Source organism: Medicago sativa, chromosome 5 (genome assembly GCF_051527215.1).
Source record: "Medicago sativa cultivar Bolivia chromosome 5, Bolivia_mono, whole genome shotgun sequence".
NCBI lineage: Eukaryota > Viridiplantae > Streptophyta > Magnoliopsida > Fabales > Fabaceae > Medicago > Medicago sativa.
Genome location: NC_140753.1, coordinates 78,159,314 through 78,178,923, shown reverse-complemented (window position 1 = coordinate 78,178,923; position 19,610 = coordinate 78,159,314). Strand labels below are relative to the sequence as shown.

Genomic DNA, 19,610 nt, shown 5'->3' with positions numbered 1-19,610 from the left:
CAAATGACCTCTGGGAAGCTGTTGAGGAGGACTACGAAGTTCTTCCTTTGTCAGACAATCCAACAATGGCTCAGATAAAAAATCACAAGGAAAGGAAAACAAGAAAGTCAAAAGCAAGAGCTACTTTGTTTGCTGCTGTCTCAGAAGAAATCTTCACCAGAATCATGACCATCAAATCAGCATATGAAATATGGAATTTCCTCAAAACTGAATATGAAGGAGATGAAAGAATTAGGGGAATGCAAGCTCTTAATTTGATTCGAGAATTTGAGATGCAAAAGATGAAGGAGTCTGAAACAATTAAAGAGTATGCAAATAAACTTATTAGCATTGCTAACAAAGTAAGATTGCTTGGTTCTGAATTGTCTGATTCAAGAATAGTTCAGAAAATACTCGTGACTGTCCCTGAAAGATTTGAAGCTACTATCACTTCCTTGGAAAATACCAAGGACATGTCAAAGCTTACCGTGGCGGAGCTTGTAAATGCTATGCAGGCCCAAGAACAAAGAAGAATAATAAGGTCTGAAGGTTCAGTGGAAGGAGCATTACAAGCTAAATTAAAAATCAACAAAGGAGAAAAGAGCATGGGAAATAAGTATAAGAAGAGTTTCAACAAACAAGAGGCAGTTGGAAGCACCGACTACAAAAATGAAGAAAAAAATAGAGAATTTCCTCCTTGCAAGCATTGTGGAAAATTCGGTCATCCTCCTTTCAAATGTTGGAGAAGACCTGATGTGAAGTGTGACAAGTGCAACAAACTTGGGCATCATGAGAGAATTTGCAGAAGCAATTTTCAACAAAGTAATGAGGCTCAAGCTGAAAATCAACAAGAGGAAGAAGAGGAAGAAGAGGAAGAGCGGTTGTTTGTAGCAACATGTTTTACAAGCAGTAGCTCAAGTGAAAGTTGGCTAGTGGATAGTGGTTGTACCCATCACATGACCCATGATAAAGAAATATTCAGAGAGCTGGACAAATCACAAATATCAAAAGTCAGAATCAGTAATGGTAAACTGATTGATGTCGAAGGAAAAGGAACCGTGGCCATTGAAAGTTGCACAGGTACAAAGCTAATTTCTGATGTTTTATATGTACCTGAGATTGATCAAAACTTGCTGAGTGTGGGTCAATTACTTGATAAAGGATTTAAAGTCATCTTTGAAAATAAGCAATGTTTGATCAAAGATGCCAATGATAAGGTAATTTTCAGCATTAAAATGAGAAGCAAAAGTTTTTCATTTGATCCAATGAAGGAGGAGCAAATAGCTTATCCAGCTACGGTTAATAGTACAGAGATATGGCACAAAAGATTAGGCCATTTTCATCATGCAGCAGTATTGAATTTGCAAAGAAAGGATCTGGCTCAAGGCTTGCCTCATTTAGATGCTGAATTACCAAGCTGCAAGGCATGTCAGTATGGTAAGCAAGTAAGATTACCGTTCAAGCAAGCAACCTGGAGAGCAACAGAGAAGCTGCAACTGATTCACACAGATCTGGCTGGACCGCAAAGAACAGCTTCACTTAATGAGAGCAAATACTACATTGTCTTTATAGATGATTACACCAGAATGTGTTGGATTTATTTTCTCAAGTCCAAGTCAGAGGTTGCAGGGGTATTTTGGAGATTTAAGAATTGGATTGAAAAGCAAAGTGGTTGTGTGGTTCAAGTTTTAAGGTCTGACAATGGCACTGAGTACACTTCAACACAATTCACTATGTTCTGTGAGGAGGCAGGCATTGAGCATCAACTTACAGCCCCTTACACCCCTCAACAAAATGGAGTGAGTGAAAGGAAGAACAGAACAATAATGGAAATGGTCAGATGCATGCTTCATGAGAAAGGATTGCCTAAAGAATATTGGGCAGAGGCTGCAAACACAGCTGTATTTCTACTTAATAGACTTCCCACCAAAGCAGTAGACGGGAAGACTCCTTTTGAAGCTTGGTATGGTTACAAGCCTCTCTTAAAAAATTTTAAAATATTTGGATGCTTGTGTTTTACTTATGTGCCACGGATTAAAAGAGACAAGTTAGATAAGAAAGCTGAACCCGGTATATTTGTGGGTTATAGCTCAACATCAAAAGCTTATAGAGTTTTCCAACCTAACACAAGGAAATTTTTGATAAGCAGGGATGTGCAGTTCATGGAGAATGAGCAGTGGAACTGGAATGATACAGAAAATAAGTCAATAGTTGATCCTTTTCAAAATCAAGATGAGTTAGTTGATGATCCTCCTGTAAGAGGTACTAGATTGCTTTCTGATGTTTATGAAAGATGCAATGTTGCAGTCCTTGAACCTGCAGGATATTGGGATGCAAAAAAAGATCCCAAATGGAGGGCTGCAATGCAGGAGGAGCTTACCATGATCGATAAAAACCAGACTTGGAAACTTATTAAAAGGCCTGAGCATAAAAGAGTCATAGGGGTGAAGTGGGTGTTTAGAACAAAGCTAAACGCAGATGGATCAATCAACAAGCATAAAGCTAGGTTAGTGGTTAAAGGGTATGCTCAAATTTTTGGAGTAGATTTCTTTGATACATTTGCTCCAGTTGCTAGGCAAGATACTATTAGAATGTTGTTAGCTATTGCAGCACAAAAGGGATGGAAAATATGTCATCTTGATGTCAAGTCAGCTTTTTTAAATGGATTTCTAGAGGAAGAAATATATGTTGAGCAACCTGAAGGTTTTGTTGTGAAAGGGCATGAAGATAATGTCTATCTATTAAAGAAAGCCTTGTATGGTTTGAAACAAGCTCCAAGAGCTTGGTACAGCAGGATTGACGAGTACTTAGTGCAGTTAGGCTTTGTTAAAAGTCTAAGTGAATCCACTTTATATGTCAAAGGTGATCAAGCTAAGTTTTTGGTGATCTCTTTGTATGTTGATGATCTCCTAGTTACTGGCAGCAGTGTTGAACTGATTCAGCAGTTCAAGGATGATATGATGCAAGTGTTTGAGATGTCAGACTTGGGAGAAATGTCTTATTTCCTTGGCATGGAAGTTGAGCAGAAAAGTGGAGATATATTCATCTGTCAAAGGAAGTATGCAAAGGAGATGTTAAAGAAATTCAATATGGAGAACTGTAAAAGCATGAGCACTCCTATGTGTCCAAAGGAGAAGCTATGCAAGGATGTCGAAGAAGAACAAGTGGATGAAACACTCTACCGAAGTTTAATTGGCTGTTTAATGTATCTTACAACTACAAGACCAGATATTTTGTATGCTGTAAATGTTCTTTCAAGATTCATGAATTGTGCTAAAGAATCTCATTTCAAAGGAGCAAAAAGAGTGTTGAGGTATGTTAAGGGAACCATAAATTTTGGCATTAAGTTTTGTCGATCGGAAAATTTCAAGTTACAAGGTTACTCAGATAGTGATTGGGCATGATCTTTGGATGACATGAAAAGCACTTCAGGCTACTGTTTTAGTTATGGAACAGGGATATTCTCTTGGAGTTCAAAAAAACAAGATATTGTTGCACAATCAACAGCTGAAGCAGAGTTTATTGCAGCCACAACAGCTGTTAATCAGGCCTTGTGGCTAAGAAAAGTTCTAGCTGATTTGCACTTAGAGCAAAGGGAAACTACTGAGGTAATGGTGGACAACCAGGCAGCCATAGCCATCTCCAAAAATCCTGTCTTTCACGGTAAAACAAAGCATTTTAGCATCAAATTATTTTTCCTCCGAGATGTCCAAAAGAATGGAGATGTGTGTTTGAAGTACTGCAAGACTGAAGACCAGCTGTCAGACATCTTTACAAAAGCTCTTCCAATAGGCAGGTTTGAGTTACTAAGGGAGAAACTTGGAATATCCAACTACTGATACAAGGAGGAGTGTTGAACGTGTGTATCAGCAGTTGTTACTGCCAGCTGCACTGATTGACCAAGTCTTTAGGAGAATTTGTTTTTAATATTTCAGTTTTTAATTAGCTAATAAAGTAGTGGCTAAAGATTAGGAGTTAGTTACTCAGTATTTGTTTTTATTTAAGTTACAGCTTTGTATTTGATAGCAGTTTTTCAATTCAATAAAGTTCTAGTTTTTCCCTTCCTATTTTCTGAGTTACGTATAAACACCAACATTTTCAGAAAAAACAGAATGCTGTTTTCTTTAGTCACAATTTTATTTAGTCTTCACGTGCAAAAGACTCTTCTTCAAAATTATTTTTCTCTACTTCCAACTATTGAGTTTATTTCATGTTACAAAAATATAGTTACTTGAAATCTGGGGGATTAACTTATATTACATAGAATCATTAAGAACATTGCTATCAACACATCTCACTATTTCATGTTTGTTCATTTTGCAGTTCTCTTATGACTTGGGGTTTGAAGATGCTGAGGGGTTATGTCCGTTATCAATTCTACGATTAACTCAAGAATCTATAAGTTCACTTATCTCTCTTCTATATTTGTTCTCATTAATAGTTATTTTATCCTTATATTTTTATGTTGTTTATGAATATGAGATGATTCCATAACTAATTATAGAACAAACGGCTTGTATTTACCCAAACCTTCTTCATGGGATCACCTTGGGTTTCCATCACCTTTTCGTTTTTCAGAGGCGGATCTTGAGTTTATTTGCTTGAATATAACATGGGGATGGCGGTTCAAGTTTGCACAGGAACATTTTTATATTATATTATTAATACAATAGAAATATAAAAAAGAGGGTGTGGGAGGATCGAACCCTCTCGCCCCTGGGAAATTGGAAGATTGTTTATCCACTGAAAAAAAACATAAATTATGTGAAATTATATGCCAAATATGGTATTTATATAAAATCTGGGAGGTGTAGTCAGGGCCGGCCCTAGGCATAGGCCAGGAGTGCGACGGCCTAGGGCCCTTGAAGATAGGGGACCCTAAAAATTTTTTACGATGGGGGGTGTACATAGAAATATTTGGTTTTTGGGGGGTGCGTATATCAAAGTTTACTGAAAGGCCCAAACATGTTGAAAGGCTGTGCTGAAGCCTGTTAATGTTTATGGCCCTTTTGTTTCGATTTGCTATATATACCCCCATATATACAAATATTTCTATATACACCCTTCCTATAAATTTTTTAGTTTTTCTTAATAATGTGCCAAAAAAATTATTATCGAATAAATTTGTGATATTTTTTTGGGCCCTTTGTTTCTAATAATATGCCTCACTAATATTAAATATATTGGTCATATTTATTATCCAAGAAATTGGGAATTTTATAACAAAATAAATTATATTTTAGTTGAAAATAAGCCTATTAGAAAAATTAATCTTAATGTTGTCTTTCAAATGTTCCAAAAAATTAAATTATATCATTATGCTAAATCATGTGAGACGAATTTAGGATCATGTGGTCCACTCATCTTTTTTTTTTTTGTTTTTTTGTTCTTTTTTGGTAGTAAATGCAGGGGAAAAACGAAAAGAAGACCTGATAAAATCAAAGCTAAAAAAAGTTATGATATATTGTGTAAGGGGCCCTTTTCTCATATTATGCCTAAGGCCTGTAAAACTCTAGGAACGACCCTGGGTGTAGTGACTCATATGGGTCTCCAAGGAGATCCGCTATTGAGTCTCATTTCCCTTAATTTTCTTCCAAAGGGTTTTGTATCATTCCATTAAGATTATTTGGATAGCATAATCTCATGCTAATTCCATTAAATGCAAGACATCTACGGTGATAGCATCTTTTACTATAGGGTAACATAAATCAATTACTAGTTATGTGGTGATGTTTATGAATGCAAAATAGTATCTTTGATTCTGAGTTAGGTTTTAAACTGAATAAGTTCCTGTTTTCGTAGCCAGAGTAATTTCTTGAAGGATTATACAAACATTTTACCACTTAACAAGTGAGTCATGCAAATTGAAATCATGATTATAACTATAATCACGCAGTATGTTTTCAAATTGACATTCTACATGCACGTCAGATTGACAAATAAGTGCATGCAGATGTCAATTTAAAAACATATTGTGTGATTATACTTATAATCATGATTTCAATTTGAACGACTCACTTGCTGGTAAAATATTTGTATGATTTTTCAAGAAAGTACCATGGCTACAAAAAGAGAAACTTATGCAATTTAAAACCCAACTCAGAACTGAAGATACTAGTTTGCATTAACAAACATCACCATGTAACTCCTATGATAGAAGTAATTGATTTATGTTACCCTATAGCAAAATATCCTATCACCGTAGATGTCTTGCATTTAATGGAGTTAGACTCAAATTCCATGTTTTATTACTATAGACTTAATTCATCAAAATTGTTGAAAAAAAGACTTAATTCATAAATAAAAAATGGATTTTTTTTACCAATAAAAAATCGGTTTATTTTAAAAGATAGTCTTTTTTCGATATGGAATTTGAGTCTTTTCGATAAAATATTACTACATATGTTTCCAGCATAATAAGACAAAGTAACGCAAAAAAAAAAACATAATAAGACAAATTCTCAAAATTAGCTTTGTATAGCGATTGCACATTGTAGGGAGGTAGTTTGGCAAATTGCTAGCTTCCACGCATCACATGGTATGTTGTTTCCTTTTTGAACATAAAGGGAAGCAACCACCAGCTACTGCATCAATGAGGACCGTTTCTAAAAAGAGTTTCAATATCAAAATCATGATTTGGACATTTATTTACTCATCATTGACTTGTAATTTAACATTCCCATAAGTCTTTATTGATGCACTTGGAAAACATATCAATAGTTGTTTACGCCTCCTTGAATTTGTTTTGAGAAAGAAAACGTTGATAATTTTTTTTTTAATAAGCAAAAATGGATTATGATAACAACAAAGAAGTTTTTTTTAGCATAAGACGTGCTAAAAGATACCACTAAAATTTACAAAAAGACAACCAAATAATAAGAAATTAAATCCAAATTAGCGGATGCCAAAGAAGTATACATGCATGACCACCAACCATGATAGACTAAGACAACATTTACATTTTTTGTCTTCATCCACCAAAAGAAATAAAGTTTAACTTTATCCAACAACTGATGTATGAAATTCTCTGTATTTTTTAATAATTTATATTTCGTTCATTCAACACAATCGAAACACATAGAAGCTCATTTGTCTTTCATCTAATTTTATTTATAAGAAATATTTAGGTCAACAAAATGTGATGATCTAACCAATAATGTAGCATCATCAATAGTCGAAATAGTGAAATCCTTAATACAACTGGAGCCTCAACCACGACAGTTATTTAAAATCGATTTTGAGAGCAGAAAAAAAATGTGGAAGGAACCGCATCTACCTATTAGATTCATAGTAATGAGGACAACGACTGGAGCACATAAAATGCCATAAAGAAAAATAGTTTAGGAATCAATTGAATCATACATCTTGTCCACCCAACCTCTCATCATGTGCATTGTGCTCCATTCATCGAAGTGATAATTATAATTGGTCATTTCACATAAATTAAGAAGAAATTATGAATAAATTAAATTAATGTTATTAGCAATTAATTGATTATCATAAATACAATGTAGAAAATAGTAATTTGGGTGTGATGTACATTATATTAATAAAAATTATTAATTTTTTTAGGAAAATAAAAATTATTAATATTACGTTGAAAGTGACAATTTTTTAAGATAGTCTCTTTTTATTTTAGTTTTTGCGAATATGACGATTATCATGGAAAAGATAAAAAAAAAATATCACTTCCTCCCAAAATTATAAGTCGTTTTGAGTAAAATATTTATCAAAAAATATAAATCGTTTTACTAAATCAATGAAGCATTAAATGTTATTTTGTTCATTATACCCTAAACTATTTACTACTCTATCTTGTTTCATTTCTTTAATTTGTCACTTACATACCACTAACGAAAGATAATTTTGTAAAATAACTTTCTTTTCCATACAAAATTAATTATCTTTCATAATTTTTATGAAGCAGTCAAAACAACTTATAATTTAGGATAGAGGGAGTTCTTAACATGTGCATTGTCTTCAAGATGCATATCATCATGCAAGTCTTTTACATAAATACCTTGGTCTTGGAATTCTTATTTAGTTACTCCTAGCTTAAGCAACCATTATGGAGCTTCATAACCTTTTTTCTAATATTACCTTAGTTTCCTCCTTTCTCTTCCTCTTATTGCTATTCAAAATAGTTAAAAGATGGAGTGGTAACAATTCCACTGTTAATTTGCCACCAGGACCATGGACAATGCCCCTCATAGGAAACATACATCAGATTATAAGCAGGTCACTGCCCCATCAACGCCTCAAAATTTTGGCAGAGAAATATGGACCCTTAATGCACCTAAAGCTAGGAGATGTACCATACATAATAGTTAGTTCTCCAGAGGCCAAAGAGATTATGAAAACACATGACATCAACTTTTGTGATAGGCCAAACCATCTTTTGTCAACAATGTGGAGTTACAATGCTACAGATATTGCATTCTCTAAATATGGAGAACATTGGAGGCAACTAAGAAAGATATGTACTTTTGAGCTATTAACTGCAAAGCGCGTCCAATCATATAGGTCGATTAGAGAAGAAGAGGTGTCAGATCTTGTTAAATCAATATTTAGAACAGAAGGATTTGTTGTTAATCTCACTCAGAAGATTTTCTCATTGACAAATGGGATAACCGCGCGTGCAGCTTTCGGGAAAAGGAATAGAAACGAAGAAGTGTTCCTGTCAGCATCGGAGGAAATAGTGAAACTATTAGGTGGATTTAATATTGCAGATTTGTATCCTTCTATTAGAGTGCTTCAAATGTTGAGTAGGTCGAGGAAAAAACTTGAGAAATTTCTGAGAGAGACTGATATGATATTGCAAGACATCATTGATGATCACAAAAGCAGACAAAGGGAAGCAAGAAAGGATGATGATCTAGTAGATGTTCTTCTCAAGATTCAACAAGAAAATGATCACTCACAACATCCCTTGACAGATGACAATATAAAATCAGTCATCCAGGTTAATCTACAATCATTTTCACAATTTGAAGGCTAGTTCATAAATATGTTTAAATGTAAAATTTCCAAAAAGAAAAAAACAAGACTATCTTGATCGACTAACCATAGTATTTGTGAGAGAACATCAAATTATTAACATATTTTTTGGTTGTGTTATACAGAAGAAAATGTGTTTTGGTTTAAATTATAGATAAGGTTACCATTAATCCATTTGCAGGATATGTTTGTTGGTGGTACCGAAACATCGTCGGGAGCTGTACTTTAGGGGATGTCTGAGATGGTAAAAAATCCAAAGATAATGAAAGAAGCACAAGCTGAGGTAAGAAGAGTGTTTGATAGAAAAGGGTATGTTGATGAGACAGAGTTGCACCAACTAACATACCTAAATTCTATCATCAAAGAAACATTGAGGCTACATCCTCCCGCGCCATTGTTAGTCCCAAGAGAAAATCGAGAGAGATGTCAAATAAATGGGTATGATATCCAAAGTAAGACAAGGGTCATTGTTAATGCTTGGGCCATTGGAAGAGATCCGAGGTATTGGGTCGAAGCTGAGAGCTTTAAACCTGAGAGATTTCTTAATAGTCCGATTGATTTCAAAGGCACAGACTTTGAATACATACCATAAGGTTCTGGAAGAAGGATGTGTCCGGGCATTGCATTTGCCTTACCGAACATAGAACTACCTCTTGCTCAGTTACTTTACCACTTTGATTGGAAGCTTCCCAATGGAATGATGAATGAAGAATTGGATATGACCGAGTCATTTGGGATTACTGTAGGAAGAAAACATGACTTATGCTTGATTCCTTTCATTCGTCGTCGGTAATATATGTATTGCCTAAGCATACATGTTAACAAATGTTTAATTTCCTGATTTGGAGAATGATTGTGATAAAAGTAGCAAATAGAATTCATATCTCCAAATAAGATGCATGATGTTCCTAATAATGTTGATGGTTGGTAATAATCGATGTCAAAAGCTTTATTGAATGTCTTTTACATTTGTGTATGATAGTTGTAATATGCATTTGTGTATGATCAAATACTCCAGTATGTTTGTCATACTCACTTCCCCTATATCCTACAAAAGCATATTACTCATCAACTCTGATCATGAAGCTCAAGTACTTCAACATATTCCGACATAAAACCTTAAAATTTTGGTTTTATGGATTTTCACCTATGTAGACTTTGTTATTTACAAGATGAGAAAGTGTGATGCTCAGGAACCCCATTATTATTCTACCAAAAACAAAGTAAGAGAATGAAGTGATAAGGAGGGAAACAGAACAGTACCTTAGTAGATGCTGAATAAACCATCAGATTATTATCCGACGAAGTGGACAGTCGAACATCTTACATGACTATGACCGAATGCATATACCAAACTTCGTGTCTTATGTACTTCAATATCCTTAAGATTCACTAGGCCTTGAATATAAGATACTTGGAATGAGTATTAAAATAAGTTGCAATTCACAACACTGATACTTTCCAATTGGGAACATTGCAACATAACCCTGTGAGTCATGATATTCCTGAATTACTTCCTCTTTATTTTTATGTGATTTGCCATAAAAAGAGATTATACCTCAGTTGTGCTATGGTCGCATTGTTTTCGCTTCAAATCAATCATGTAAGCATTGATAGACATGATAGAAACTTCTGAACAATTCCACAAAGTAAAATGACGAAGATGTCAGGCAACTATGCAAAATTTTCCCAGAGTCTGATTACTGGAAGTGAAATAAATGTGAAATAATAGCGCACACAAAATTGTTAACGAAGTTCGGCCAATTATGCCAACGTCTCTAGGCTGCTGCAGATCTCTTTAGTAATAGGCAAATATATATTTGTTTACACACACTCACAATCTCTCACTATCCACAACCCAATTACACCCAAGAGTTTTCTCTAAAATTCTCTCACTGAGTTTTTCTCTAACACTTTGTTGATGTAACTCACTTGGCTTGTGTTTTTTTGTGTTGTTTTGCTTCTGACGATGCTTTCTTCCTTCCAAATGCACCTCTTTTTATAGAGTAAATGAACCGTGAGAGTTGAAAAGCTATACACAAAGTGTGAAACCTGTATATGCATGTCATTCTTTCAAACTTTGCAAGCTACGTTTAAGCACCGAGCTATACCACAACCTTACTATTGGAAAGAAAAATGCAACATTGCATTAAATGCATAGGAGACTGTGTATGACAATGAGTTGTTTTAGTTTTGAGAAAACCAACCTGTCATCATTTTTGCTTATCTTCTCTCTGTTATCATCTGCTAGTACATGCTTTAATCCATGACAATATAACAATTCTAAACTTTACAACTATACAAGACTCGTAGCAACTGCATGTGTGACATTTATGCAATTGCAAGACCTTAAGACTGCATAAGTTCATTATCGAGAAAAATAAGGTTCCATGCAGTTGTGGACATACTTCTATATATAACTCCTCTAATTTCTCTAATTAACTCTTAGGGTCCGTTTGGTTCGAGGTAAATGGAGGAGAGGGGAGGGGATAATTTTAATAAGCTGATCACCTAATGTTAATTTTACAAACGTCATATTAACGAAATATGATTGTACCAAGATGATTTAATGTGCTTCAAACACTGCTTCCATCAGTAGTTTAAATTAGGAATCCTCTAACCTTTAATTGAATACCAAGAAACATCGTTGTCTGTAAATGAAATAGATTCAGAATCGTAGGTTTGAGAAATGATATGTTCGTACCTGATTTTAAGTAAAATATGCATTTAAAGCTGATTGCAATTTCGTTAAAGAGCATTACATCAAAACAACTCACAAGACATAACTGATTAGAAATTCATTTCTTGTAGATGAAGAAAATAACATTAAGGTCAAGTTGAATGACAAATAGTTAGAAATCATCATCCATCATATACAGAATTTCTTGATACATTTCGATAAGACACACTTCCAAACAAACCCTTTTCCAAAACCCAATCTTCTATCATAGCTTGAGAATTCAAAGGTTGATCAGCAGGCAAAAGATGACCACCCCCCAAAACCACAACATTTGTAAGTGACTTCCATTTTTGTACATAACCAGCTACCTCTCCATTTACCTTCCAAATCTCCCTCTCAGCATTCACAAAATTCTCAATCCCTTCCCACTTCATAGTCTTCACCCAAGCCTCTACTTGAACAACACCGACCCTCAAATCGCGCTGACCTTGATACAACAACACCCTCATCTCCTCCTTCAATAACTTCTCTACCATATACTTTACACTTTTCATTAAATCAGCATGCAATGCAGCCCAAACAATTTTACTACATTTCTCATTAACAAATGATTCATCAACATTCACCCCTAAGGCCTTCTTCACCTCGGCGATATTCAAGAACTGAGCAACCAACCAATCTTCATAAGGAACTTTCCGCGAATAATCATACAAAGTAGCAAACCCTGTCATGTTTTGCAACAGATCCAAAACACGGCTTCTCGCATCAGTTGCTTCACTCCAATTCCTTCTCTCTACTAACTCAACAGCTTCAAGTTGAAGTTTTTCCAGCTCATTCTTCTGCCTCTCATTGATCAATCCAGCATAATAAGCATTATCAGCATGAGTAACCATTTGAGTGACAGGGTCTGTTAGTCCATTACCAATTGCCACACCAGCTAAATTCACTCTTTCAGTGCTTTTCAACTTAGCATTCTTCTCTAAAATATAGTATCCTATTGCAGGAATATACTTTCCAGCATAACTTTCACCAGTAATATAAATAGGACGATGTTTGAAGACAGGATCAAGTTGAACAAACCTTGTTATAGCAGCGAAAAGATGTTCCGCGACCCTGGTTTGATCAGTTGGAATCTCTTGCGGCGTTGAAGCTACACTGAAGCCGGTTCCAATGGGATTATCAAGAAAAACAAGGCCAAAGATTCTATTCCAAGCACCAGGGTTCGGTTGAAGGGTGAGTGAACTGGTGACACGATAAGGTCCGAGTTCGTAGAAGTTGCCGACCATGGAGGAGCATCCAGGGCCACCTTGAAGCCAAATGAGAAGTGGAGTTTGTGAGAGAGGTGAAGTGGAGTTCTGTGCTTCATAGAATGTGTAGAAAATGGAGGAAGTGGAAGTGGAAGTTACAGGTAGGTAACCCGATTTTGTGGGAAGTGCTTCATAGGGGAATGTCGAAGAATGTGAGACCGAGAAAGAGGTATGAAACTGTAAGAAGGAGAAGAAAATGAGTGTACTGATGAACAAGGTGGTTGAGTCTTCCTTCTTCTTCATCATCTAATCTATAGTCATCAATTCACTCCACAAAATGCAATTTAATCTAAACAAAACAGATAATAAAACATGTATAAGTTTAATTAATTAAAACTAGATTAGATACTACACACACCAACAATAAATGAGAGGATAAAAGATAACTGTGCTATTGTGATATGTGAATTAAAACAATGATACTTTCTATGATCACAGTGCATAAACAGCAAAAGATGTAGTAACATATCTAAGGTAACAGGGATATAAGATTTCAAATGACCCCAAAGGGGTTGGCCTGGTGAAGGCTTGGGATTTAGGAGTGCGTGCCTCTCAGGTTTTAATCCCTCATATGCCAAAATTTCCTATGACGGGTCAATCCATATAGAACTTTGCTCTGGCTTCAATTGGTCCCCCAATAACTCGGTCCTTGGGTCGGATACAGACTTTCCAAAAACAAAATAGACTTCAAATGTGTTTATCTTTCTATGACAGTGATTCCTTCTATGTTTTTTCATTGTTAATAAATGTGTTTTTTCAATTCTATTCTATCATCAAAATCAACTTCACTTTATAAGAACAAGTATAAATAAATATAAATATAAACAAAAACATTTTGTGGCAAGGAGAAATTCTCTCAAATTTATCCAAAGTGTTGTTGATCTTGTACAAGAGAAAAAGCTAAAAAATCAAAATGTTTATACTACAGTGTGTTGTTAATCAGAAAGCATGTTATAACCTCATACACATAAATAATTGACCATATGGTCTTCCATAAACAAAAAACTATGCTGTTTTAAATTTACCTTATCTTATATGACTTCCAAAGTTCCAAACACTGTATGTTATGTTGTATTCCCCTTGCTTCAGAGTTTTGATCAGAAACAGTATACATTCACTATCTGACCGTGGACTTTTGTCATATATGTTATCCATCCTATAGCACTAAATTATTTTTGGTATTTGATAAGTGTATATAATAACTTTCTTTTTCCCTTAAAAAAATGTAGAATATAATAAATAATTTTTTTTAAATATAATAAATACATAATCAAAGAAAAAATAGGCAAAATTACTTCAAATGTTTTTTTTATCTTATTCAATTGTAAGAATTAAGTCTTTTATCTTATTTATTTGTAATACTTGAATCTTTTTATCTTATTTTTTTTGTCTTGTTCAAATTTTTTATCTCTTAAAACGTGTACAAGTTAATCTTTTCTTCATTTTTTATTTAAAAAACGTTTTAAGGTGGCTTGCCGAATATGATTATTAGTAATAGTTTGTATAATAAATAATTTTTATCGTTAAAAAACTCAACAAAAAAAAACAATCATCTTCTTCACATGTTTATCATCTTCACCATCATATTTTTCATCAAAAGATAAATTATATAAAAATAATAAATATTTTTTAGGGGAATAATAAACATTTTATTGAAGATAAGGAATGTAAAAGAAAATATATATAAATATTTTATCAAAGAATTATGTTTAATACATAAAGAATGAGAAAATTTATTATTATATTTTTAAAATTGGACCCTCGAGTTATTTTGTTGACATTTTATTACTCTGTTGCCATCTAATCTATTTCTATTCCTTAAGCCTAACACATTTTTATTCATCTCTCAACTGAACTAATCCTCTCACCTTTTTTTTTTTGTTACTTTATTCATTAATACATATTTTTTTTTAAGAAGTCAAATTAACACCGGGGCAAATCAAATATAAAACCATGAAGATGAACACACTCCTAAGTCTCAAGTAAATTTCATCAAATCAACTCAAGCAGGTTATCAGTACCTATAATTGTTATGTCTCACCCTCCCCTTTTCCGTTATTAACCTCTTCATTACACACAATTGTTTTCTCCTGCACATTGGAAATCTGGAATTCAAGAGAGGAAACTGGAGACGACTGCAACAACACTCTTAACATGCATCTGCACATGTTAATCATATCTAATGGTGAACGTGTTTTCTCCATTTTTCTGAATTTATTGAGAATCTATTGATTCCTTCACCTCAATAACGATAGCGTCCTGAAGAAGTAATTTATAATGCTTAAATTACTTCTTAACCATATTAGTTCCTTAATTTTTGTGAAGTTTTTAAACTTCTACTTTTCTTTTGCTAAATGGCTGGTTCGCAAAGTTGATGTTATATTTTATTTTTAAGAATTGTATCAAGGTTGGATAGAATGTTTTCTTGAAAAAGTGTATCACCTAACTCTATTGCCAAAAAAATATCAAGATTGGAATAGAAACAATTAAACGCAAGAAAATGAAAGCTCAGTTATAGTATAATTTGTGTGTAGACCTTTTTGTTACAAGCATAACAGATGTAGCAGCATGCCCTTAGAGTTTAAACTTGATAAACATTTAGTGTCATGTTCCCTAGAAAAAATATGGCATTGTTAATACTTTTATGTTTGCTTTAAAAATTTGCATAGATATTTGTAAAAAAAAAAAAAAAAAAGGAATTAGTCACTTTAATCCCTGAATGGGAAAGGAGTAGTCACTTTAGTCCTTGAATGCAGAGAAATTGTAAAACAGTCTATGAATGTAGACTCCGTTAGTCACTTTAGATGAATGTAGACTCTGTTAGTCAATTTCAGGGACTAAAGTGACTAATGAAGTTTACATTCAGGGACTAAATTGACTAACGAAGTCTGCATTCAGGAACTAAATTGACTAACAGAGTCTACATTATTGATTTTTAGATTTTGTGTTTACACTCTCCTACCTTTGTACATAAATCTATCAATTTAGTTATCTCGTTATATTTTCTCTTCAACTCTAATCAACTCTATGTACAACAGTTTTAGAATAAAGAATGAAGGGTGCAGCTCCAACGACCATTGGGACCTTCACAAGTCTAGATGTGCAATACCTAATCTTAAAGGTGCCAACAACATTTAATTTTCCCCTCAAAAAAAAAATATTTAATTTTCTTTTTAATTATAAGTTTATGGTTTCGATTTTATTTTTGTATACTAAGAAGGATACAAATGTGTTGAAGTACTTTGTCGACTATGTCCATGAATATCATGCCACCTTTTCGTTAAAAATGTTTCCTTTGATACTTATAAAAAAAATTGTAAAATACTATCATCATCATCTCATTTCCTCTACAGACAAATTTCTAGAACACTAATATATCATTTTTAAAATGTATCAAATACAAAAAGAAATATAATCTCAAACCACGGATATAAATCTAGTATATATTATTTGTGATTTATGTAGTAGTTGATGTTGGCACTTGTGATTGAAATGCATGAATCAAAGAATCATGTTTAATTCATGAGTACTAGATAAATTAATTGTAAGTGATTTAACTAATAATTTGTGTTGGATGAATTAGGTTGAATTTGCTATAAACAATATTTTATTTATCTCTAGCTTACTTTTTTTACATTAATTTCATAACCTAGAAAATTAAGATTAAGGTTGTCGCTGCCTTGGTAATGCATTAAGGAGACTTCATTCCCCATGTATGCCGAAGCAAAGGTGTCGATTATTATGATATGTGACAATATAATTTCATTCATCCATGAACATCTAAGGAATATTTTATGTGCTTTTATATATATATATATATATATATATATATATATATATATATATATATATATATATATATATATATATACCATACTCTTTTTTTTGGTTACTCTTTGATATTAATTGATTCCATTTTTCTTTTTTTTGGTTACTCTTTGATATTAATTGACTCCATTTTTTTTAACAAAAAAATTAATTTGCAAATAAATTATTATTAACCTATTCTCTATTTGAGTGAATTGTTATTATTCAAGTCTCATTACTTCGTTAATTTTATGGGTTTAATGGTCAATCTACAATTAAATCATTACTAATCTATAATTAAATAAAAAAATTGTTGTTGTAATAGTTTGTCTTAAAAATAAATATTAATCTACAACTGAATCATTATTCATCTAAAAGATAATTTTTTAAAAAATTTAAAAGTAAATTAACTTTCAAATAAATTATTATCAACCATTCCCTATTTGTGGGATTGGTTACGATTGAAGTATTATCATTGCAATAATTTTATGAGTTTAACCGTCAATTTACAACTAAATAAATTATGTTTTTTAAGAAACTAGTACTAAATAATTATTAATCTAAAAGTAAATAATTAAAAAAAAATGTTGTCGTAATTGTTGGGATTTGACTAAATAAGCAACTATGTCCACGTTTTAATTTATTTATTTTTTGATCCTAATTTACTACTTGTATAATAAAATATTTTAAATATAAATAAATGTAATACTATTTTTTTTTAAGGAAAATAGGAATACTATCTAATAGTGCTTATGATAGATATTCTTTCAATAATCTTAAAAAAAAGATATTCTTTCAATAAAATAAATAAATAAAATATTCCTGTCATAAAACTTATTCCATGTCACCAATGTACTTTATTTAATTTATTCAATTTTCCTTTTTTTTTAGTAATTCAATTTTACTTTATATATACATTAGTATTTTCATCAGTTTTTGAAAATTTATCATATTGGGATATACAAATTTATTTTTATAGATGTAAGCACAAAACATCTGCAACGAATGCGATATAAATATATAACAGATTTTTTATATAAAATAAAAATATTTATAGAAACACCAGATTAACGTTGGTATTTTGAAAATACTCATGAATTTTCAAAATTTTCTCATATCTTATGTCTGTTCTTTTTATTGCACTAACGCGTGTAAGTATAAACGATATTTTTTTATGAAATTCATATTTTGATTAAAATTATATGAATAGATATATGTGACTTATGTTTATCTTTTTCAGTTACACAACAATATAACCAATATAATATAAATTTTTATCATTTTTAATGATACCAACGATATAGAATTATCATATACAAATTTGTTTAAGGGTATAATTAGAATAATGAAATATCCAACCCAAAATCATAATTTTGAAAACGAATAAAATAGTAAATAAGATACTTTAAATGAAGGGTAAAATTGAAAAGAAAAAAAGGTCAACCCAAATTCATGTATTTTCTTTATATAGAAATATAGATATAAGCACATAAAATTGCAACGAGTATGGTACAAATATTAAACGATTTTTTCCCTAAAAAAAAAATATTAAACGATTTTTTGCTTTTTTTAAATTTTTTAATAAAAACACTACATTATTTTTGGTATTTTAAAAATACTCTTCAGTTTTCAAAATTTTATCATATGGATTTACTTGGATAAGGACAAAATAATTTGTTTCAGACGATATAATCACATAAAATCCACTGCGGACGCGGTGCAAATATTTAATGGATCGTTGTATATAAAATAAACAAATGTTTAATAAAAACTCTACATTAATGTTGATAATTTTCATTCAATATCTTTAAATGTTTCACAATATTAATAATATAATTATTTTTTATATAATTACCGTAATGTTAATGGATTCTTTTTTAATATAAATTTCATTTAATATCTTTAAATACTACACTGTACTCTTTACTAGTTGGGCTTAACATTTAGTTTTCTATAAACACACAAAAAAAATGTTCTTAATATTTAACTTAGTGTGACAATTAAGTGGAGGAAGCTCATAAATAATTTAATTGATTTTGTTGTACGTGTTTTGTGCAAATGTTAATAATTGAATTTTATTATTCAGTTCGTCTTTTGTGAATTTTAGAGTATTCAACAACAACAAAATTATGACGAGTTTTGATTTTGTTCAGCTGATTTTTCTTTTTGCTTTATTCTCTAATACAACATTATCAACAACCTCTCTTGTTTGATGTGAATTACAACATTACAACATCACTTTCAACGGTGATAACAATCATAATCGTGTGAAGTTTAGTGTGATGTTAATGTGATAGTAGTGTTAAGTTCTCCAAAAAATGGTGTCATCACTTTCAACCGTTTAAAGTTCAAGTATGATATAATATGGTAGTTTGAATTTTGTTCAGTTGCAATAGTTTTATAGGGATGCAATGCCGACTAAAAGTCGTGTTTATTTTGATAGCCAGTTTTCGTGCTTTCGTTTGTTGCATCAAAACCTAAATCCACCTTACAAGGAGGAGTACTCAAGTTCACCTTAAAAGGAAGAGATGTGTTATTATGTAATAATCATTGGATTTTATTGAACTAGTGAGATTTAATTGTTCTTTAATCTTCACTTGTATTATCATTGAATTTATATCTCCACTCGCCTAATAAATTTTTTTGTAAGACTCCTCTTGTAAAACACAAAAGAACTCTTTCAATCTACCTGGTTCATCTTTCACATCGGTATCTATTTTTCCAGCTCCCCTCAATGTTTATTTTCCTCAATGTTAATTTGCTAACACAAATTAACTCTTTCCATCTACTCGGTTCATCTTTCACAATAGTATCTATTTTTTCAACTCCCCTCAATGTTT

The 19,610-nt window shown here is 32.1% G+C and overlaps 2 protein-coding genes and 1 pseudogene across 2 annotated transcripts; 2 read left to right on the top strand and 1 right to left on the bottom strand.

Annotated features, from left to right (window-relative positions):
• The first annotated feature begins 7,856 nt into the window (after nt 1–7,856).
• Nucleotides 7,857–9,952, top strand: LOC146925331 (cytochrome P450 71D10-like). The gene is made up of 2 exons (XM_085710284.1): nt 7,857–8,941; nt 9,158–9,952. The coding sequence occupies exons 1-2, from the start codon at nt 8,048–8,050 to the stop codon at nt 9,203–9,205; spliced, it is 942 nt and encodes a 313-aa protein (XP_085566410.1). The 5' UTR covers nt 7,857–8,047; the 3' UTR covers nt 9,206–9,952.
• Nucleotides 9,209–9,952, top strand: LOC146925332 (cytochrome P450 71D10-like; annotated as a pseudogene).
• A 1,732-nt stretch (nt 9,953–11,684) lies between these two features.
• LOC146925330 (serine carboxypeptidase-like 50) lies at nt 11,685–14,080 on the bottom strand. The gene is made up of 2 exons (XM_085710283.1): nt 13,989–14,080; nt 11,685–13,252 (listed from the first exon to the last, which is right to left on the bottom strand). Exon 2 carries the CDS (start codon nt 13,207–13,209, stop codon nt 11,839–11,841), a length of 1,371 nt encoding a protein of 456 aa, XP_085566409.1. The 5' UTR covers nt 13,210–13,252; nt 13,989–14,080; the 3' UTR covers nt 11,685–11,838.
• Between the last annotated feature and the right edge of the window lie 5,530 nt (nt 14,081–19,610).